General features: G+C 37.3%; 1 protein-coding gene across 4 annotated transcripts in view; it reads right to left on the bottom strand.

Annotated features, from left to right (window-relative positions):
- The window catches only part of SPIRE1 (spire type actin nucleation factor 1), a 267,545-nt gene that overhangs the window by 71,476 nt on the left and 178,880 nt on the right, over positions 1 to 17,189 (bottom strand). For all 4 annotated transcript variants that reach the window (XM_045187677.3, XM_045187678.3, XM_024580563.4 and 1 more), the window contains exon 6: positions 15,565 to 15,729. In XM_045187677.3, the coding sequence (XP_045043612.2) occupies positions 15,565 to 15,729 (165 nt within the window). The remainder of the gene's footprint in view (positions 1 to 15,564; positions 15,730 to 17,189) is intronic.

The raw sequence follows: 17,189 nt of genomic DNA, 5'->3' as shown, positions 1-17,189 counted from the left end.
AATAGCCAACACAACAATAGCCGTCCAGTCTACATGCCCTGTTTTAAACCATAAATATATAGGTCATATAATAGAGTTATACCTTATTGGTCACATTGTATAATAAGGTTGGGTCTAATTGGTTAATTTGTGGTATCAAGACATCCTAATATACAAGTTTAAGTACCTGATTTTTTTTCATCCTCACTAGAGGGCATGCTTATTGGTTTTAGAGAGAGAGGAAGGGAGGGAAAGCAAGAGGAACAGAAACATCAGTGTGAGAAACATTGACTGGTTGTCTCTCACATGCACCCTGACTAAGGATTGAACCTGCAACCAGGTATGTATTCTGGCTGGGAATTGAACTTGTGACCTTTTGGTTTATGAAAGGACACTGCAACCAACTGAGCCACACTAGCCAGAGCTAGGCACCTGATTTTTTAAAAAGTCACTCTGGACCAAAAGGAGGTAATTACTATTATTATTATTCTTTTGCTTTGTAAATCAATTAAAATTATATCTATTTTTTGTCAGATTGGCAAAAATATATTTTTTGGTGTACTGTAGAATTTTAGTAATTAGTTTATGTGTGCCCTGAGATAAAAAAAGGTTGAAAATTGCTGGAGTATACGATTATCATTAAAGTTTCTGGGTACAGCTGTTATTCAACATGTCACAAAATTACTGAAGTAATCTGTACTATAGTTATGGAATCTGTTTATAAGGGTGCATTTCAAATAATTAAAATGGAGAGTAAATGGCTGTGTGATTTAGAGCAAAAATAACTATTATTTTTTCAGCTGGAGTTCAACTGTAGAACTGAAGAAAATCCAGGTTCACTTTAGTTCTATCATTTTGGAAAATTATAATAAGATAAATCCCTTACAAAAATCTTCTAAAATTATAAGTGTTAATGGAATAAATAATACTATGCTTATTCATTATTTTATAATTTAAAATGTCTTTCACCTCTTATTTTCATCCTTGTACAAAACCTAGGTAATAGGAAGGACTGGTGATCTGATTCACATTCTGTAGCTCAAACTCAGAGCAAAAAGGGTATCCACTACACTCACAGAGCTAGTACGCAGAAGAGTTTTTGTGGAGCCAGGTCTGTCTCTGATTCCTGCTCTTATGTCTTCTCTTTTTAAAGTAATGTATTACCCAAAAAGGTTTCAAAAAGAAACTTAAGAAAACCCCAGAATCCGACAAAAATATAACAACCTTAAACCCTCTTTCTGACCACTCAAAAGGCATAGTTGTGACCATTTTGTCATATTTATTTTCCAGTCTCATATAAAAAACTCCATAACACTTTTCACCTCTACTTCTGGTGACCTACTCTTTGATTACCTCTTCACACTCTAATAATTTTACACATTTTATTGGAGGAAAAAAGGAAAAGTTGGTTATTCCTCTAGCATCAGTGGTTCATATTTTTTATTTTAATAGGTTAGACATTCTTTATGCTTCACAATTTTTATTGAAAATACCATGAAAAATTTTAGAATTGTTATAAAACTTGATAAAATCTTTTTCAAGTACTTTCTTATCTGAATGTTAAGATTTCTTGTGTACTTACCAATCTTAAATACTATTTTAATTTCTCACAGTCAATAATAAGTTGGTCATTAATTATGAGTTTTGGTTTTTTGGTTAATGTCACTATACTGTGTCAACTAAAAGATAAAATTTAGAGAAAATACGAAGATGGCGGCGAGATAGGTGGGAGCGGAGTCCACTTCCCCTCGGCACCAGTGAAACGCCTAGTTGATCTAAGGAACAGAGTGAACAGCCAATGGTATTCCAGCATATATGAAGATCGGAGACCAGAGATAGAGGACATTGAAAGATCATACAGTAAGAAGAGCACTTAAGGACAACAAGGTCCCTGGAACCTGCCCACAGGAACCAGGGCGGCTGAAGCCCCGCTGGGGTGCAGGGTCTGCTGCAGGATTCTTGGGAGAGAGCCAGGCTGGGCTGTGTGAGAGGCCAGGTGCTTGTTTGGATTGGGGGCGGAGGGGGGGGGTCTCAGTTTGAATAGGAGGAATTTCTCAAAAAGAAAAAGAGAAAATAAAGGCACTCAACTGTTTAGAGAATTCTCTGCAGCAGCCATGGCCTCTTGCGCCCCCACCCCCTCAGCCCCTGGACTGTGAACACCTGATAAGCAGCCCCAGCACACATCTGAAGCCCAGTTGGTGCACACCTCGATCAGCAGCCTGGACGCCCATACCTGAAACCCTGAGTGGGCACGTACTCTGATCAGTGACCTGGGCGCCTACACCTGAAACCTCAGGTGGGTACATACACTGATCAGCGGCTCAGCTGCCTGGGCACACAGGCCCAAAGCTGGGGATCACTGTGCACCGAGATCAGCGGCCCGGCTACCCGGGCGCACAGGCCCAAAGCCAGGGATCGGTGGGCAACCGTATCAGCAACCTCGCTGCCCACAGGCAACCACAACTGAAGCACAGGGGACTGAACAACTCCCACCTAGCCCCTGCACACAGATCCCTGCAGGGACTACTCGCTCTCTAGGAGGAAGGCAGAACGCCCAGCAGAGGGGAGTTGCAGGGCTAGGGGAGACTGTAGTCCCCGGAAAGACTTGACCCAGTAGGGGGCTGAACTACCCAGAATGAGCACCAAGAGCCCCTAGCATCTAAGACACCAAAGAGGAAGAGGGTGGAGTGTGTGTTGCCGCTAATTATTGTACCTCAAGGACAGCACAACTGGTGAACTAAAGGCCTAGCAGGGAGCAGAAGGACCCTGAGGAACTGGAGTAGAGGCTGAACAACAGCAAAGAGTGTGGTTCAGGAAGGGAAAAAAGTGAAACCAATCCCTCCAACCACCCCCTCCCGTTTCACAGACAGGAAGACCAGCGGAACTGACCTGACCTGTTTAAAGCCGGCAGAAGACTTTTTTTTTTTTCCTCCTTCCCCCCTGAATTCCTTCTTCCTTTCTGTCCTCTTTTCTTTTTTTATTCCTTCTTCCTTCCATCCTTTACATTTTTATTCCTTCTTCCTGCCTTCTTTTATTTATATTTTATTTTAATTTTTGTTGAAATTCCTTCTTATCTTTCCTCTGATCTTGTTTTTATTCCTTCTTCCTTCCTTTCTTCTATTCCTTTTCTATGGCTTTTTCGTTCCTTCCCTTCTTTTTTGTTTTTCTCCTTTCTCCTTTTCCCACAGGTGAGACAATAAAACCTACAGCTCTGAAAAGACCAAAGTTAGACCCTGGTAGACCCATAAATGTCAGGTCAAGAGCAGTGAGCACAGGAGATTAAAGAGACGGCACCACTGAATCCCACTGGCATTCTACCATAGTTCATACCATAAACCCAGGGAGTCAGAACAGATGAATTTAAGAAGCAGAGGCTAACAAGAAGAGTCTCACAAACAATGGGAAGACAAAGAAACAATCCCCAAATGAAAGGAAAGGAGGAAGCCTCAGAAAGAATGCTAACTGAAATAGAGGCAAGACAACTATCAGACACTGAGTTCAAAGCAATGGTTATCAGGAAGCTCACAGAGCTCACAGAGAACTACCAGAAACTACAGGGAAACTACAATGAACTCACTGCAAACTATATCAACATGAAAAAGGAACTAGAAGCTATCAACAAGGGCCAAGAGGAAAAGAATACAATTTCTGAACTGAAGAACACATAGAAGGAATCAAAAGCAAACCTGATGAAGCAGAGAATCGGATCAGCGAGCTGGAGAACAAAGTAGAAAAAAAAAACCCAGAGAGAGCAAGAAAAGGAAAAGAGGCTCAGGAAGAATGAAGAGGGATTAAGGGAAATGCAGGACAACACGAAACGTAATAATATCCATATAATAGGAATACCAGAAGGAGAAAAAGAAGAGCAAGGGATAGAAAACCTGTTTGAAAAAGTAATGATGGAAAACCTCCCTAATGTGATGAGAGAAAAAGTGACACAAATCCAGAAAACACAGAGTCCAAGCAAGAGGAACCCAAAGAGGCTCACTGCAAGGCACATCATAATTAAAATGGCAAAATCCCAAGACAAAGAGAGGATCTTAAAGGCAGCAAGAGAGAAAAAAAAAGTAACATACAAGGGAGCCCCAAGTAGGTTAGCAACTGACTTCTCAATGGAAACGCTCCAAGCCTGAAGAGAATGGCAAAAAATATTCCAAGTAATGAGAACAAGAGGCCTGCAAACAAGGCTACGTTACCCAGCAAGGCTCTCAATCAACATAGAAGGCCAAATAAAGAGTTTCCCAGACAAAAGAAGTCAAAAACAATACACCTCCACCAAACCAGGTCTGCAAGAGATGCTACAGGGACTGCTTTAAGGAAAGGAAGGAAAAGAGAAAGAGAGAGGCACACAGGTAGGAAAAAATGGCAATAAATAACTGCCTATCGATAATAACCTTAAACGTGAATGGATTAAATGCTCCAATCAAAAGACATAGAATAGCTGAATGGATAAGAAAACATGACCCACACATATGCTGCCTACAAGAGACCCACCTCAGGACAAAAGACCTTCACAGACTGAAAGTGAAGGGCTGGAAACAAATTGTCCAAGCAAATGGACAGGGAAAAAAGCAGGGGTAGCAATACTCATATCATACAAAATAGACTTCAAAAGAAGAGCCATAAAGAGAGACCCAGAAGATCACTTCATAATACTCAAAGGAAGAATCCACCAAGAAGACATAAACATTGTAAAAATATATGCACCCAACATAGGAGCACCCAAATACATAAAGAAAATCTTGGAGGACTTCAAGAAAGATATTGAGAGCAACACAATTATAGTAGGGGACTTTAACACCCCACTGTCAAAAATGGACAGGTCTTCCAAACAAAATATACACAAGGATATTGTGTCACTTAACAATATCCTACATGAAACACACTTAACTGATATATAGAGAGCTTTTCATCCCAAAGAAGCAAAATACACATTCTTTTCAAGTGTACATGGAACATTTTCAAAGATAGACCACATGATAGGACACAAAGCAAGCCTCAACAAATTCAAGAAAATTAAGATCATATCAAGCATTTTCTCTGACCAAAAGGGACTGAAACTAGAAACCAACCCAGAGGAAAAAACCCCAAACACTCAAAATCATGGAGACTGAATAGCATGCTATTAAACAATGAATGGGTCAAGAACAAGATTAGGGAAGAAATCAAAAACTTTCTGGAAACAAATGAAAATGAACTCACAACAACCCAAAACCTATGGGACACAGCAAAGGCAGTCCTTGGAGGGAAGTTCATAGCCATACAGGCCTACCTTAAAAAGATAGAAAGATTTCAAACAAACAACCTAATCCTACGCCTGCAAGAACTCGAGGACCAACAACAAAGACAGCCCAGAGCAAGTAGAAGGAAGGAAATAACCAAGATCAGAGCGGAGTTAAATGACATAGAGACTAAAAGCACAATTCTAAGGATCAATGAATCCAGGAACTGGTTCTGTGAAAAGATAAACAAAATCGACAAGCCTTTAAGTAGGCTCATCAAGAAAAAAAGAGAGAGGATCCAAATAAACACAATTAGAAATGAAAGAGGAGAGATTACAACTGATACCACAGAAACACAAAGAATTGTAAGATATTACTACAAAGAACAGTATGCCAAGAAATTTGAAAACCTAGGTGAAATGGACACATTTCTAGAAAAATATAATCTTCCAAAACTGAATGAAGAAGAAGCAGAAAACCTGAACAGACCAATAACAGCAGACAAAATTGAAGCACTCATCAAAAAACTCCCAACACACTAAAGCCCTGGACCAGATGGTTTCACAGGAGAATTCTACAAAGCATTTCAGGGAGAGCTAACCCCTACCCTTCACAGACTATTCAAAAAAATCAAAACTGATGGAAGACTCCCAAACTTTTTATGAAGCCAGCATCGTCCTAATCCCAAAACCAGATAAAGACACAAAGAAGAAAGAAAACTTCAGGCCAATATTGCTGATGAACATAGATGCTAGAATTCTCAACAAAATATTGGCAAACCACATCGAGCAATACATTAAAAAGATCATCCACCATGACCAAGTGGGATTCATCCCAGGGATGCAAGGATGGTGCGATATTTGCAAATCACTAAACATCATACATCACAGAAACAACAGCAAAGACAAAAATCACATGATCATATCAATACATGAGGAAAAAGCATTTGATAAGATACAGCACCCATTTCTGATAAAAACACTCAGCAAAGTGGGAATAGAGGGAGCATTCCTCAACATAATAAAGGCCATATACGAAAGACCTACAGCCAACATCATACTCAATGGACAAAATCTTAGAGCTTTCCCACTAAGATCAGGAACAAGACAAGGATGCCCTCTCTCACCACTCCTATTCAACATAGTATTGGAAGTCCTAGCCACAGCAATCAGACAAGAAAAAGAAATAAAAGGCATCCAAATTGGAAAGGAGGAAGTGAAACTGTCACTGTTTGCAGATGACATGATAGTGTACATGGAAAATCCTATAGACTCCACCAAAAAACTACTCAACCCAATAAATGAATTTGGCAAATCAGCCGGATACAAAGGCAATACTCAAAAATCAAAGGCATTCCTGTATACCAACAATAAAACTGTAGAAACAGAAATCAGGAAACAAATCCCATTTGATATAGCAACAAGAAAAATAAAGTACCTAGGAATAAACCTAACCAAGGAGGTAAAAGACCTGTACTCAGAAAACTACACAACACTGAAGAAAGAAATTAAGGAAGACAGAAACAAATGGAAGCATGTACCATGCTCATGGATTGGAAGAATTAACATCATCAAAATGGCCATACTACCCAAAGCGATTTATAGATTCAATGCAATCCCTATTAGAGTACCCATGACATATTTCACAGATAGAGAACAAACGTTTCGGAAATACATATGGAACCATAAACGACCCCGAATATCTGCAGCAATTTTGAGAAAGAAGAACAAAGCAGGAGGGATCACAATACCTGATATCAAACTGTATTCCAAGGCCACTGTAATCAAAACAGCCTGGTACTGGCATCAAAACAGGCACATAGACCAATGGAACAGAACAGAGAGCCCAGAAATAAACCCAAGTCTTTATGGTCAATTAATATTTGACAAAGGAAGCAGGAGCATAAAATGGAGCAAAAACAGCCTCTTCAACAAATGGTGTTGGGAGATCTGGACAGCTACGTGCAAAAAAATGAAACTCGATCACCAACTTACGCCATAGACAAAAATAAACTCAAGATGGATAAAAGACTTAAATATAAGTCGTAACACCATAAAAGTCCTAGAGGAAAACATTGGCAGGAAAATCTCAGGCATTCCACGCAGCAACATCCTCAGAGACACGTCCCCTAAAGCAAGGGACATAAAGGAAAGAATAAACAAATGGGACCTCATCAAAATCAAAAGTTTCTGCATGGCTAAAGAAAACAGCACTAAAATACAAAGAGAACCAACAGTATGGGAAAACATATTTGCCAGTGATACCTCAGACAAGAGCCTGATCTCCAAAATATATAAAGAACTCACACGACTCCACTCCAGGAAGACAAACAACCCAATGAAAAAATGGGCAAAGGACTTGAACAAACACTTCTCCAAGGAAGACATACAGAGGGCCCAGAGACATATGAAAAGATGCTCAGCATCACTAGCCATCACAGAGATGCAAATTAAAACTACAGTGAGATACCATGTCACACCAGTCAGCGTGGCTAATATAAACAAATCGACAAACAAATGTTGGAGAAGATGCGGAGAAAAGGGAACCCTAGTGCACTGTTGGTGAGAATGCAGACTGGTGAGGCAAGTGTGGAAAACAGTACGGAATTTCCTCAGAAAACTAAAAATGGAACTGCCCTTTGACCCAGCAATTCCGCTGCTGGGATTATACCCTAAGAACCCTGAAACACCCATCCAAAAGGACCCATGCACCCCAATGTTCATAGCAGCACAATTTACAATGGCCACGTACTGGAAGCAGCCTAAGTGCCCATCAGCAAATGACTGGATCCAAAAACTATGGTATATTTACACAATGGAATTCTATGCAGCAGAGAGAAGAAGGAGCTTATACCCTTTGCAACAGCATGGATGGAACTGGAGAGCATTATGCTAAGTGAAATAAGCCAGAAGGTGAGGGACAAATACCATATGATCTCACCTTTAACTGGAACATAATCATCAGAAGAAAAAAGCAAACAAAATATAACCAGAGACATTGAAGTTAAGAACAATCTAACAATAGCCAGGGGGGAGTGAGGAGGGGACAGTGAGGAGAAGGGATTACAGGAACTACTATAAAGGACACCTGGACAAAATCAAGGGGGAGGGTGGAAGTGGGGGAGGGAGGTGGGTTCAGCTGGGGTGGGGTGGAGGCATGGGGAGAAAAGGCATACAACTGTAATTGAGTAATAATAAAAATTAAAAAAAGAAAAAAGATATATAACTAATTTTTATATCTGACAGTATTTTTCAAAAGCCTTAAAGACATGCATATTAACTGGCCCTGTAATTACAGGGCTAGAATTTATCCTAAGAAAAATCAATTCAGCATTTTATATACTACTAAAATGTGGCAAAAGTCAAGAATAGATTAATTAGATAAATTATGGTTTGTCCTCTGAATAGATTATTTGGAACCACTAAAAATACTGTACAATGAAATATAACAAAGCTGTAAAAATTGGAAGCTTTTTATATTCTGAAAACATAATGATTACCAACATACATAAATTAGTTAAAAAACTTATAGAACAGTGTATACAATATAGATTTACTGTGCACATATTTACATATTTAAGGAGATATATACACATATATACAAAAACACATATATAGGCCCTTGGCTGCAGCAAGGGCAACTTCTCAGGTAGTGATTGCCAAAAATATTTAAAAGTAAAAGTACTGGGTATAGCAGATAAAGAATAGGGATAACATTGGGACAAGAAATAGACAGAAAAGCCCAGGAAAGAATCAGGTAGAAAAGGAGATACGTGGTGTAATAATGATTTATTAAAGGTCTTGTACATAATTGAGAATTGAGAAGACCACATACATATCCAGGGTTAGATGCATGCTGAGAAAAGAATATGACCATATGTTTTGCCTGTCAAGCTCTGTATAAGCAGAGGTGAAGGCTCAGAGCTTTAAATGGCCTGGCTAAGATAGGAAGAAGTGCCCCAACGCAAAGCCAATCAGTAAACACCGGGAGAGTGTATTTTTCTTTCATTTTGTAAAATTCTCCTTTTATAAACCCTAGGCATTTAAGAAAACTTTCAAAACACTAGCTGATCACTAAACTAAAAGAACACAGACTTTAGTGGCTATACATGAGACAGAATACACATCTTACAAAACTAGTTTAGAAAAATTATTAAACAAAGAACAAGCCAGAACAAACTGCAATAATAAAATCTCAAAAGGAGAATCTGATTTTAGGAGTTGTGACATCATAGGTATTAAAAATGTCCACACTTTAATAAAAAAATTACAAGGCAAACAAAGGAACAAGAAAGTATAGTTTGTTCATAGAAAAAAAGAAATTAATAAAAACTATTCTTGAGGAAGCACAGGCAAGGGACTTACTGAACAAATACTTTATATTAAATATCTTAAGTATGCTCAAAGAGTAAAAGTAAACAACAGACAAAGAAATAAAGGAAATCAGAATGATGTCTCAACAAAAAGAGAATATCATTATAAAAATGAACCAAAGAGAAATTTTGAGACTGAAAAAAATCACTAGAGCCCTGACTGGTGTGGCTCAGCTGGTTGGATGTCATCCCACAAAGCAAAAGACCATTGGTTCAATTCTTAGTCAGACCACATAACTGAGTTGCAAGTTCGGTCCCTGGTTGGAGTGTGTACGAGAGGCAACCAATCGATCTCTCTCTCACACTGATGTTTCTCTTCTGTTCTTTCTCCCTCCCTACTCCCCCCTCTAAAAACAAGTAAATAAAATCTTTAAAAAAAGAAATACTAGAGGTTAATGCTTTAAAAAAAAGACACTAAACAGTAGCTTGAAGCCTAACAAGGAATGGTAAAGTCAGCCACATAAATATAAATCCCAGTGTTATACCTTTGATGTGCAACTCTTTTTCCCCCAAAACAATTTATAGGTCAATGTATAAAACAATAATGATAAATCTATGTTAACCAGCAATGTATAAATAAGACATAATTTATGACAATAGTAACACAATAGGGGAATGAACATTAAAAGAGAGAGTTTTTGTACACTATTACAATTAAGCTGGTATTAATTTAAACTTGATTGCTATAAAGTTATCAATTTGTAATCTCCAGGATACCATTAAGAAAAAAAAAACCCTAAAAAGTATTTAAAAAAATGAGAAGAGAATCAAAATGATACAGTAGAAAAAATAATCACAAAAGAAGGCAGCAATTAAGGAATAGTAAAACAAAAGAAATTTAAAACATAGAAAATAGCAAAAGGTGGAAGTAAGTCCTTTCTTATCAATAATTACTGTAAAGAGAATAAACTCTTCCGACTTCCGGCCAAAATGGAGGTGTAGGTAGATATACTTTGACTCCTCGCACAACAAAAAAAAAGGACAATAGCAAATTTGAAAACAAAAAATAAAATAACCAGAACTGCCAGAAAATTGAACTGTATGGAACTCCAACAACCAATAAGTTAAAGAAAAAACAGTCATCCAGACCGGTAGGAGGGGCGGAGACAGGCAGCCAAGGTGGAGAGCAAGGTGGCAGCTGGCAGAGCATGGGATCCCACATTTGCATGAGGATAAACAGGGAGGAACAACTGTGGAGCAAGACAGACCACACAACCCAGGGTTCCAGCACAGGGAAACAAAGCCTCAAAACCTCTGACTGAAAAAACCTGTGGGGGGTGCAGTGGTGAGAGAAACTCCCAGTCTCACAGGAGAGTTGGTTGCAGAGACCCACAGGATCCTAGAATGTGCAGAAAACCACCCACCCAGGAATCAGCACCAGAAGGGCCCAATTTGTTTGTGGGTATCAGAGGAAGTGACTGAAAGCCTGCCAAGAGCTGAGCAAGCAGCACTGTTCCCTCTCAGACCTCTTCACTGAATACAGGACCACAATGCAGTGATGTGGGCTGCCCAACCCTGGTGAATACCTAAGGCTCTACCCCTTACTACATAACAAGCATTCAGGGACAAAAAAATATGTCCCAAATTAAAGAACAAAACAAAGATCCAAAAAAAATACAACTAAGTGATTAAGAGATAGCCAACCTATCAGATGCACAGTTTAAAACATTGGTAATCAGGATGCTCAAAGAAATGGTTGAGTATGGTCACAAAATAGAGGAAAAAATGAAGGCTATGAAAAGTGAAATAAAGGAAAATGTACAGGGAATCAACAGTGAAGGGAAGGAAACTGGGACTCAATGATTTGGAGCAGAAGGAAGAAATAAATGTTCAACAAGAACAGAATTAAGAAACAAGAATTTTAAAAAATGAGGAGAGGCTTAGCAACCTGTAACACAACTTTAAACATTCCAACATCCATATCATAGGGGTGCCAGAAGGAGAAGAGGAAGAGCAAGAAACTGAAAACTTATTTGAAAACATAATGAAGGAGAACTTCCCCAATCTGGCAAAGGAAATAGACTTCCACGAAGTCCAGGAAGCTAAGAGAGTCCCAAAGAAGATTGACCCCAGGAAGCACACACCAACGCACATCATAAGTACATTACCCCAGATTAAAGATAAAGAGAGAATCTTAAAAGCAGCAAAAGAAAAGGAGACAGTTACTCACAGAGTTCCCATTAGACTATCAGCTGATTTCTCAAAAGAAACCTTGCAGGCAAGAAGTGGCTGGAAAGAAACATTCAAAGTCATGAAAGATAAGGACCTGCATCCAAGATTACTCTCTCCAGCAAAAGTACCATTTAGAATGGAAGGGCAGATAAAGTGCTTCCCAGATAAGGTTAAGTTCAAGGAGTTCATCATCACCAAGCCCTTATTATATGAAATGTTAAAGGGACTTATCTAAGAAAAAGAAGATCAAAACTAGGAATAGTAAAATGACCACAAACTCACAACTATCAACAACCGAACCTGAAACAAAAACAAAAAAAGAACTAAGTAAACAACTAGAACAGGAACAGATTCACAGAAATAGAGATCACATAGAGGGTTATCAGTGGGGAGGGGGAGTGGGGAGAATAGGGGAAAAGGTACAGGGAATAAGAAGCATAAATAGAGAGGGGGAGGTACAAAATAGACAGTGGAAGGGTAAGTATAGTATGGGATATGGAAAAGCCAAAGAACTTATATGTATGACTCATGGACATGAACTAAGATGGGGGAATGATAGTAGGAGGACAGGTACAGGGTGAAGGGGAATAAAGGGGAGTAAAAATTGTGAGAACTGTAATAGCATAATCAATAAAATATATTTAAAAAGAATAAACTGTGCAATTAAAAGCAATAAATTGTCAGAAGAGAAAAAGAAAACATGACCCAATTATATTCTATCTACCAGAGACTCACTTTACATCCAAAGATTTAAGTGGAAAGTGAAAGGATGGAAAAAGACATTCCATGCCAATTACTAACCAAAAGAGAGATGGAGTGGCTACATTAATATCAGCAAAAACAGACTAACTGTTAGACTAAAACTGTAACAAAATACAAAGAAAGACATTATATATTGATAAAAGGGTCAATATATCAAGAAAATACAACAATTATAAATATATATGCAACAAACTATAGAGCTCCAAAATATATAAGGCAAACTCAGGAAAAATTGAAAGTAAAAATAGACAGTTCTTCAGTAATAGTTGGAGACTTCAATAATCCATTTCTGAAGAATGGAACAACTAGACAGAAGATCAATAAAAAAGGAGAGCACCTGAATAACACTATAAACTAACTAAACAAACTGACTAATATAAAACACTCCTCCCAATAACAGAATTCATATTAAATGCACATGGAACATTCTCCACATGTTAGACCTCAAAACAATTCTCAGTAAACTAAAAAGACTAAAATCATGCAAAGTATCCTTTCCAATCACAAAGAAATGAATGTATCAATAGCAGAAGAAAAATAAACAAAAAAAATCACAAATATGTAGAATCTAAAAAACAACTCACTGAAGTAGGTAAAGAAAAAATTATGGCCTGGCTGGTGTGGCTCCGTGGATTTAGCACTGGCAAGTGAACGAAAGGGTTGCAGGTTTGATTCCCAGTCAGGGCACATGCCTGGGTTGCAGGCCAGAAACTTATGTATGTGCTTGATTGGGAACAGAACCTGCAACCTTTCTGATGTACAAGACAATGCTCCAACCAACTGAGCAACCCACCAAGGGCAATGATTACTTTAAATGTAAATTAATTATGTGCTTCAATCAAAAGACATATAATGGCTCAATGGATAAGAAAATAAGACTCTTACACATGCTGTCTATAAGAGACTCACTTGAGATAGAAAGACCTACTCAAATTCAAAGTAAAGAGATGGAAAAAGATATTTCACAAGAATGAAAACAAACAAACTAAAAGTTGAGATAGCAATACTTACCCCAGACAAAATAGATCTAGGAAACAAAATAAATGAACAAGAGAACAGAAACAGGCTCACAGATACAGAGAATAGTTTGATGCCTACAAGATGGGAGGGGGCTTAGAGGGATAGGTGAAAAAGTGAAGGGATTAAAACGTACAAACTGGTAGTAATAGAATAGTCATAGGGATGCAGAGTAACACATAGAGAATATAGTCAATAATACTGTAATAACCATGTATGGTGTCAGATGGGTACTAGATTTATCAGGTGATCAATTAATAAGTTATATAATGTCTAATCACTGGTTGTACACCTGAAACTAACAAAATACTGTATTGTCAATTTTAGCTGAAAAATAAAAAAAATATTTAAAGTTAAACAAAGAAAGAAATATAAATACCTGACATATAATTTTAAATGTTTAAATGCACTTAACAATGAAAGAAATACAGATTTTAAAAATGAAAGAGCATTTTGTCTCACTCAAATTGGTCAAACCCAAAAGATACCTATTTTGGTGAAGATGTGAAAAAAATGGGTAAAACTACTGTGTTGTAAATAATAATTGCCACAGTATATCTTGAAGGCAATTTTGCAGTGTGTGTGTAGCACACAGCACGGGTTCTAGGGCCAGGCAGAATGAGACTGAAAATTGGGTTTTGCCTTGTAACTAGCAGTCTGAACTTGGGAAGTTACTGAGGATCTCTAAACTTCAGTTTCCTGATCTGTAAAATAAACAGATTTACTGAAAAGTAAATCAACATGACATTTAGCATAAATATTATGGCATACTAAAATCAATTAACAAACAGCTACTTAAATCTCTTTATTGTAAAACAAAATGATCTTTCATAAGAATCTTTCACATAAAATAACTCATTAAATTTCCTCAAAAATGTAGATATAATTTATTAATTCATTCAACAACTATCTGGCTATGTATTAGGCACATGCTGTAGTCACAGGGGATATGAGTGAAAGAACTAATTTTTCTATATTTGTAAGGGAGACAGATAATAAATCTGAAAATACATGGCAATGTGAGCTTTCAAAATACATGGGTAGTGACTTTTCTAATGGGGGGAAATTTGGGCAGCAACCTGAAAAGTGACAAGGCAAATAATGAAGAAGTATGTGGAAAGAGAGCTCTAGGAGTGAGAACAGCTAAGGCTTAGCTGCAGGAGCATGTGAAGCACTTTTAAGACAGTTGGCAGTGACCAGTGTGGCTAAAGAGGGGAAACCAACTGGGAAGGGTGGTAGAAGGTGAGGTATTGAAGGCCACGATAAGGATATGGAGTTTATTCTGTTTGATGAGGAACAGTGGCAGGTTCTGAGCAGGGCAATTTTACTTTTAGGTTTTACTCTAACTGTTTTTGGGAAAAATCAGACTAAAAAGAGGCAAAAGTGAAAGCAGAAAAACACTTCAAGGCAGCTCTAATAGTCTGAATGAGAGATGATGGTGATGGTTTGGAATAGAGGGCATCTGAAGCAAAGGGGGTAAGAAGTTGTCAGATCTAGGACCTATTTCAAACACAGAGCTAATCAGGATTCCACTTCTAAGAACTTAATTCAAGGATTTAATTGCAGCTATTCAAGAAGACTTACATACAAGGTCACAAAAAATAGGATGCTGATAACTGAATACAAGTTAATTAGTTTAATGAACTCTGGATCAGCCATAAGCTAGAAAAGATGAAGTCATTTAGAAATGATGATATTGACTGTATAATGACAAGAGGAAATGTTCATAATATGTTAAGTGAAAATAATAGGTTACAAAACAAAGTCTCCAATATTAATCTATATTGCCCAACTAAAATTTATAGACAAAAACTGAAGGTTATATACAAACATGTTAGCAAAATTTCTCTTTGGCTTGTGGAATCACACATTTGTAACTTTTTCCTCTGGGCTTCTGTATTTTCCAAATTTTCTGTAATAACTATGTATTACTTTTATGAGAAAAAACAATTTTTAAAGTATAATATTGAAAAGAACATTTTCAGCAAGTAAGATTACTAAAGAATAAGCACTCGAATCCATCAACACTTTGTTACTTACCATCACTTTTCGCAAAGTGTATCTTTTGGATCGAATGTCATCCATCAGCATTTCATAAGGAGTGAGCTGATATTCAATGGGCAAAGGGTTGTACTGCCGCTCTTGGACCTTTTTAAGTTTTACTCCATTCCGCAAATCCCTCATCACCTGTACCCAGAATCGAGCCTGAAAGTATCAATGGTGGAGAGACATAAATGAATAAATTTACTAGCTTCCCATAAGTACCTACAGTCATACAGAAAAAGTTAAGAGCTTGGATTATAAAACACTGAGAAAAACCAAACAAAAACAATTTAAAAAGTTAAATTTTAGGACACTACCAAGTGGGTCGAAAGCTGGTAGGGAATCCACAACCTATGACTGGTGAAACACCTGGGTATAAATCCTCACTAACCCACTGTGGTAGGCATTAATGGTCTCAATTCTTCAGGCCTCCTTGTGTCTACACTGGTATGTCTTTGCTCACTAAAAAGGAAGACTGTATTTTTCACACTGTGACTTTGGGTTTGGCTATATGATTTGTGTGACCACTGGAATAGTAATGAATATGACTTGACCAGAGACTTCAAAATCAAATACACAATGGGCTGTCATTGGTACTTTTATTTTTGCCATGGGGACATTAGGCCTGGATTGGCATGATGCCCACTGGCATGATCAACCAGAAGAATAAGACGTACATAGAGTGGAGTTAGTACAACTCAACTGATCTGCAAACTCATGAGTTAAATTTATGTTATTGCCTAATACCACAGTGATTTTGTAGTGTTTAGTCACAAAGCATTATATTGACCATAGTAAATTGATATAACCACCTACTAGCTATTTGACATCCAGCAAGCTGCTTCAACTTGCAGAACCATGCCTTCCTCATGAATAAAAGAAAATGTTACTTCATATTTTGTTCAGAAGATCAGAACATCTCTGATCTACATAGAAAGATCTATGTTCATGTTCTCTACATAGAAAATGTGTTCTGTATACAGAAAAACTCAAAATTGACAATTTTTGTTATCTTTACACAAATTATTTAATATCAGTTTTCTTATCTACAAATAGCAAGTATACCTCTCAAGAGAATAATATATGAACTATTTCTAACACATAATAAATATGTATATTATTATATGTTAGGCCTTTTGTTTTCCCACTTATAAGCTACAGTATCATAGCTCTACTTCATTGAAAAGTAGATAAATATGATATTTAACTGACATATAGTTTTTAAAAAATTAATAACTGATTCAAATGGCTACTTAAATATATTAAAAATCAAGAATTGTATATATAAAATAACTGGTTAGTTTTCTCAAAAACATCCTCAAAAATAATTTAAATGTCTATTTCCTTCACCAAATTGGGTAAATCTTCTTTCATTATTTTTCAAATAATTTTCCAATTTCTCGCTCCTTCTCTTCTTTCAGCACCCCTATGATTAGAATGTTGGTATATTTGAAGTTATCCCAGAGGCTCCTTCCTCTACCCTTGTTTTTTTTTATTCTTTTTTCTTCTTGCTATTCTGATTGAATGTTTTCTTCTTTATGTTCCGGACTGTTGATTTGATTCTTGGCTTCATTTCCTCCACTATTGGTTGCCTGTAAATGTTTCTTTATTTCACTTAGTGT

Source organism: Desmodus rotundus, chromosome 10 (genome assembly GCF_022682495.2).
Source record: "Desmodus rotundus isolate HL8 chromosome 10, HLdesRot8A.1, whole genome shotgun sequence".
NCBI classification, from domain to species: domain Eukaryota; kingdom Metazoa; phylum Chordata; class Mammalia; order Chiroptera; family Phyllostomidae; genus Desmodus; species Desmodus rotundus.
The sequence above is the reverse complement of the archived record's forward strand: the minus strand, read 5'-3'. Positions and strand labels throughout refer to the sequence as shown.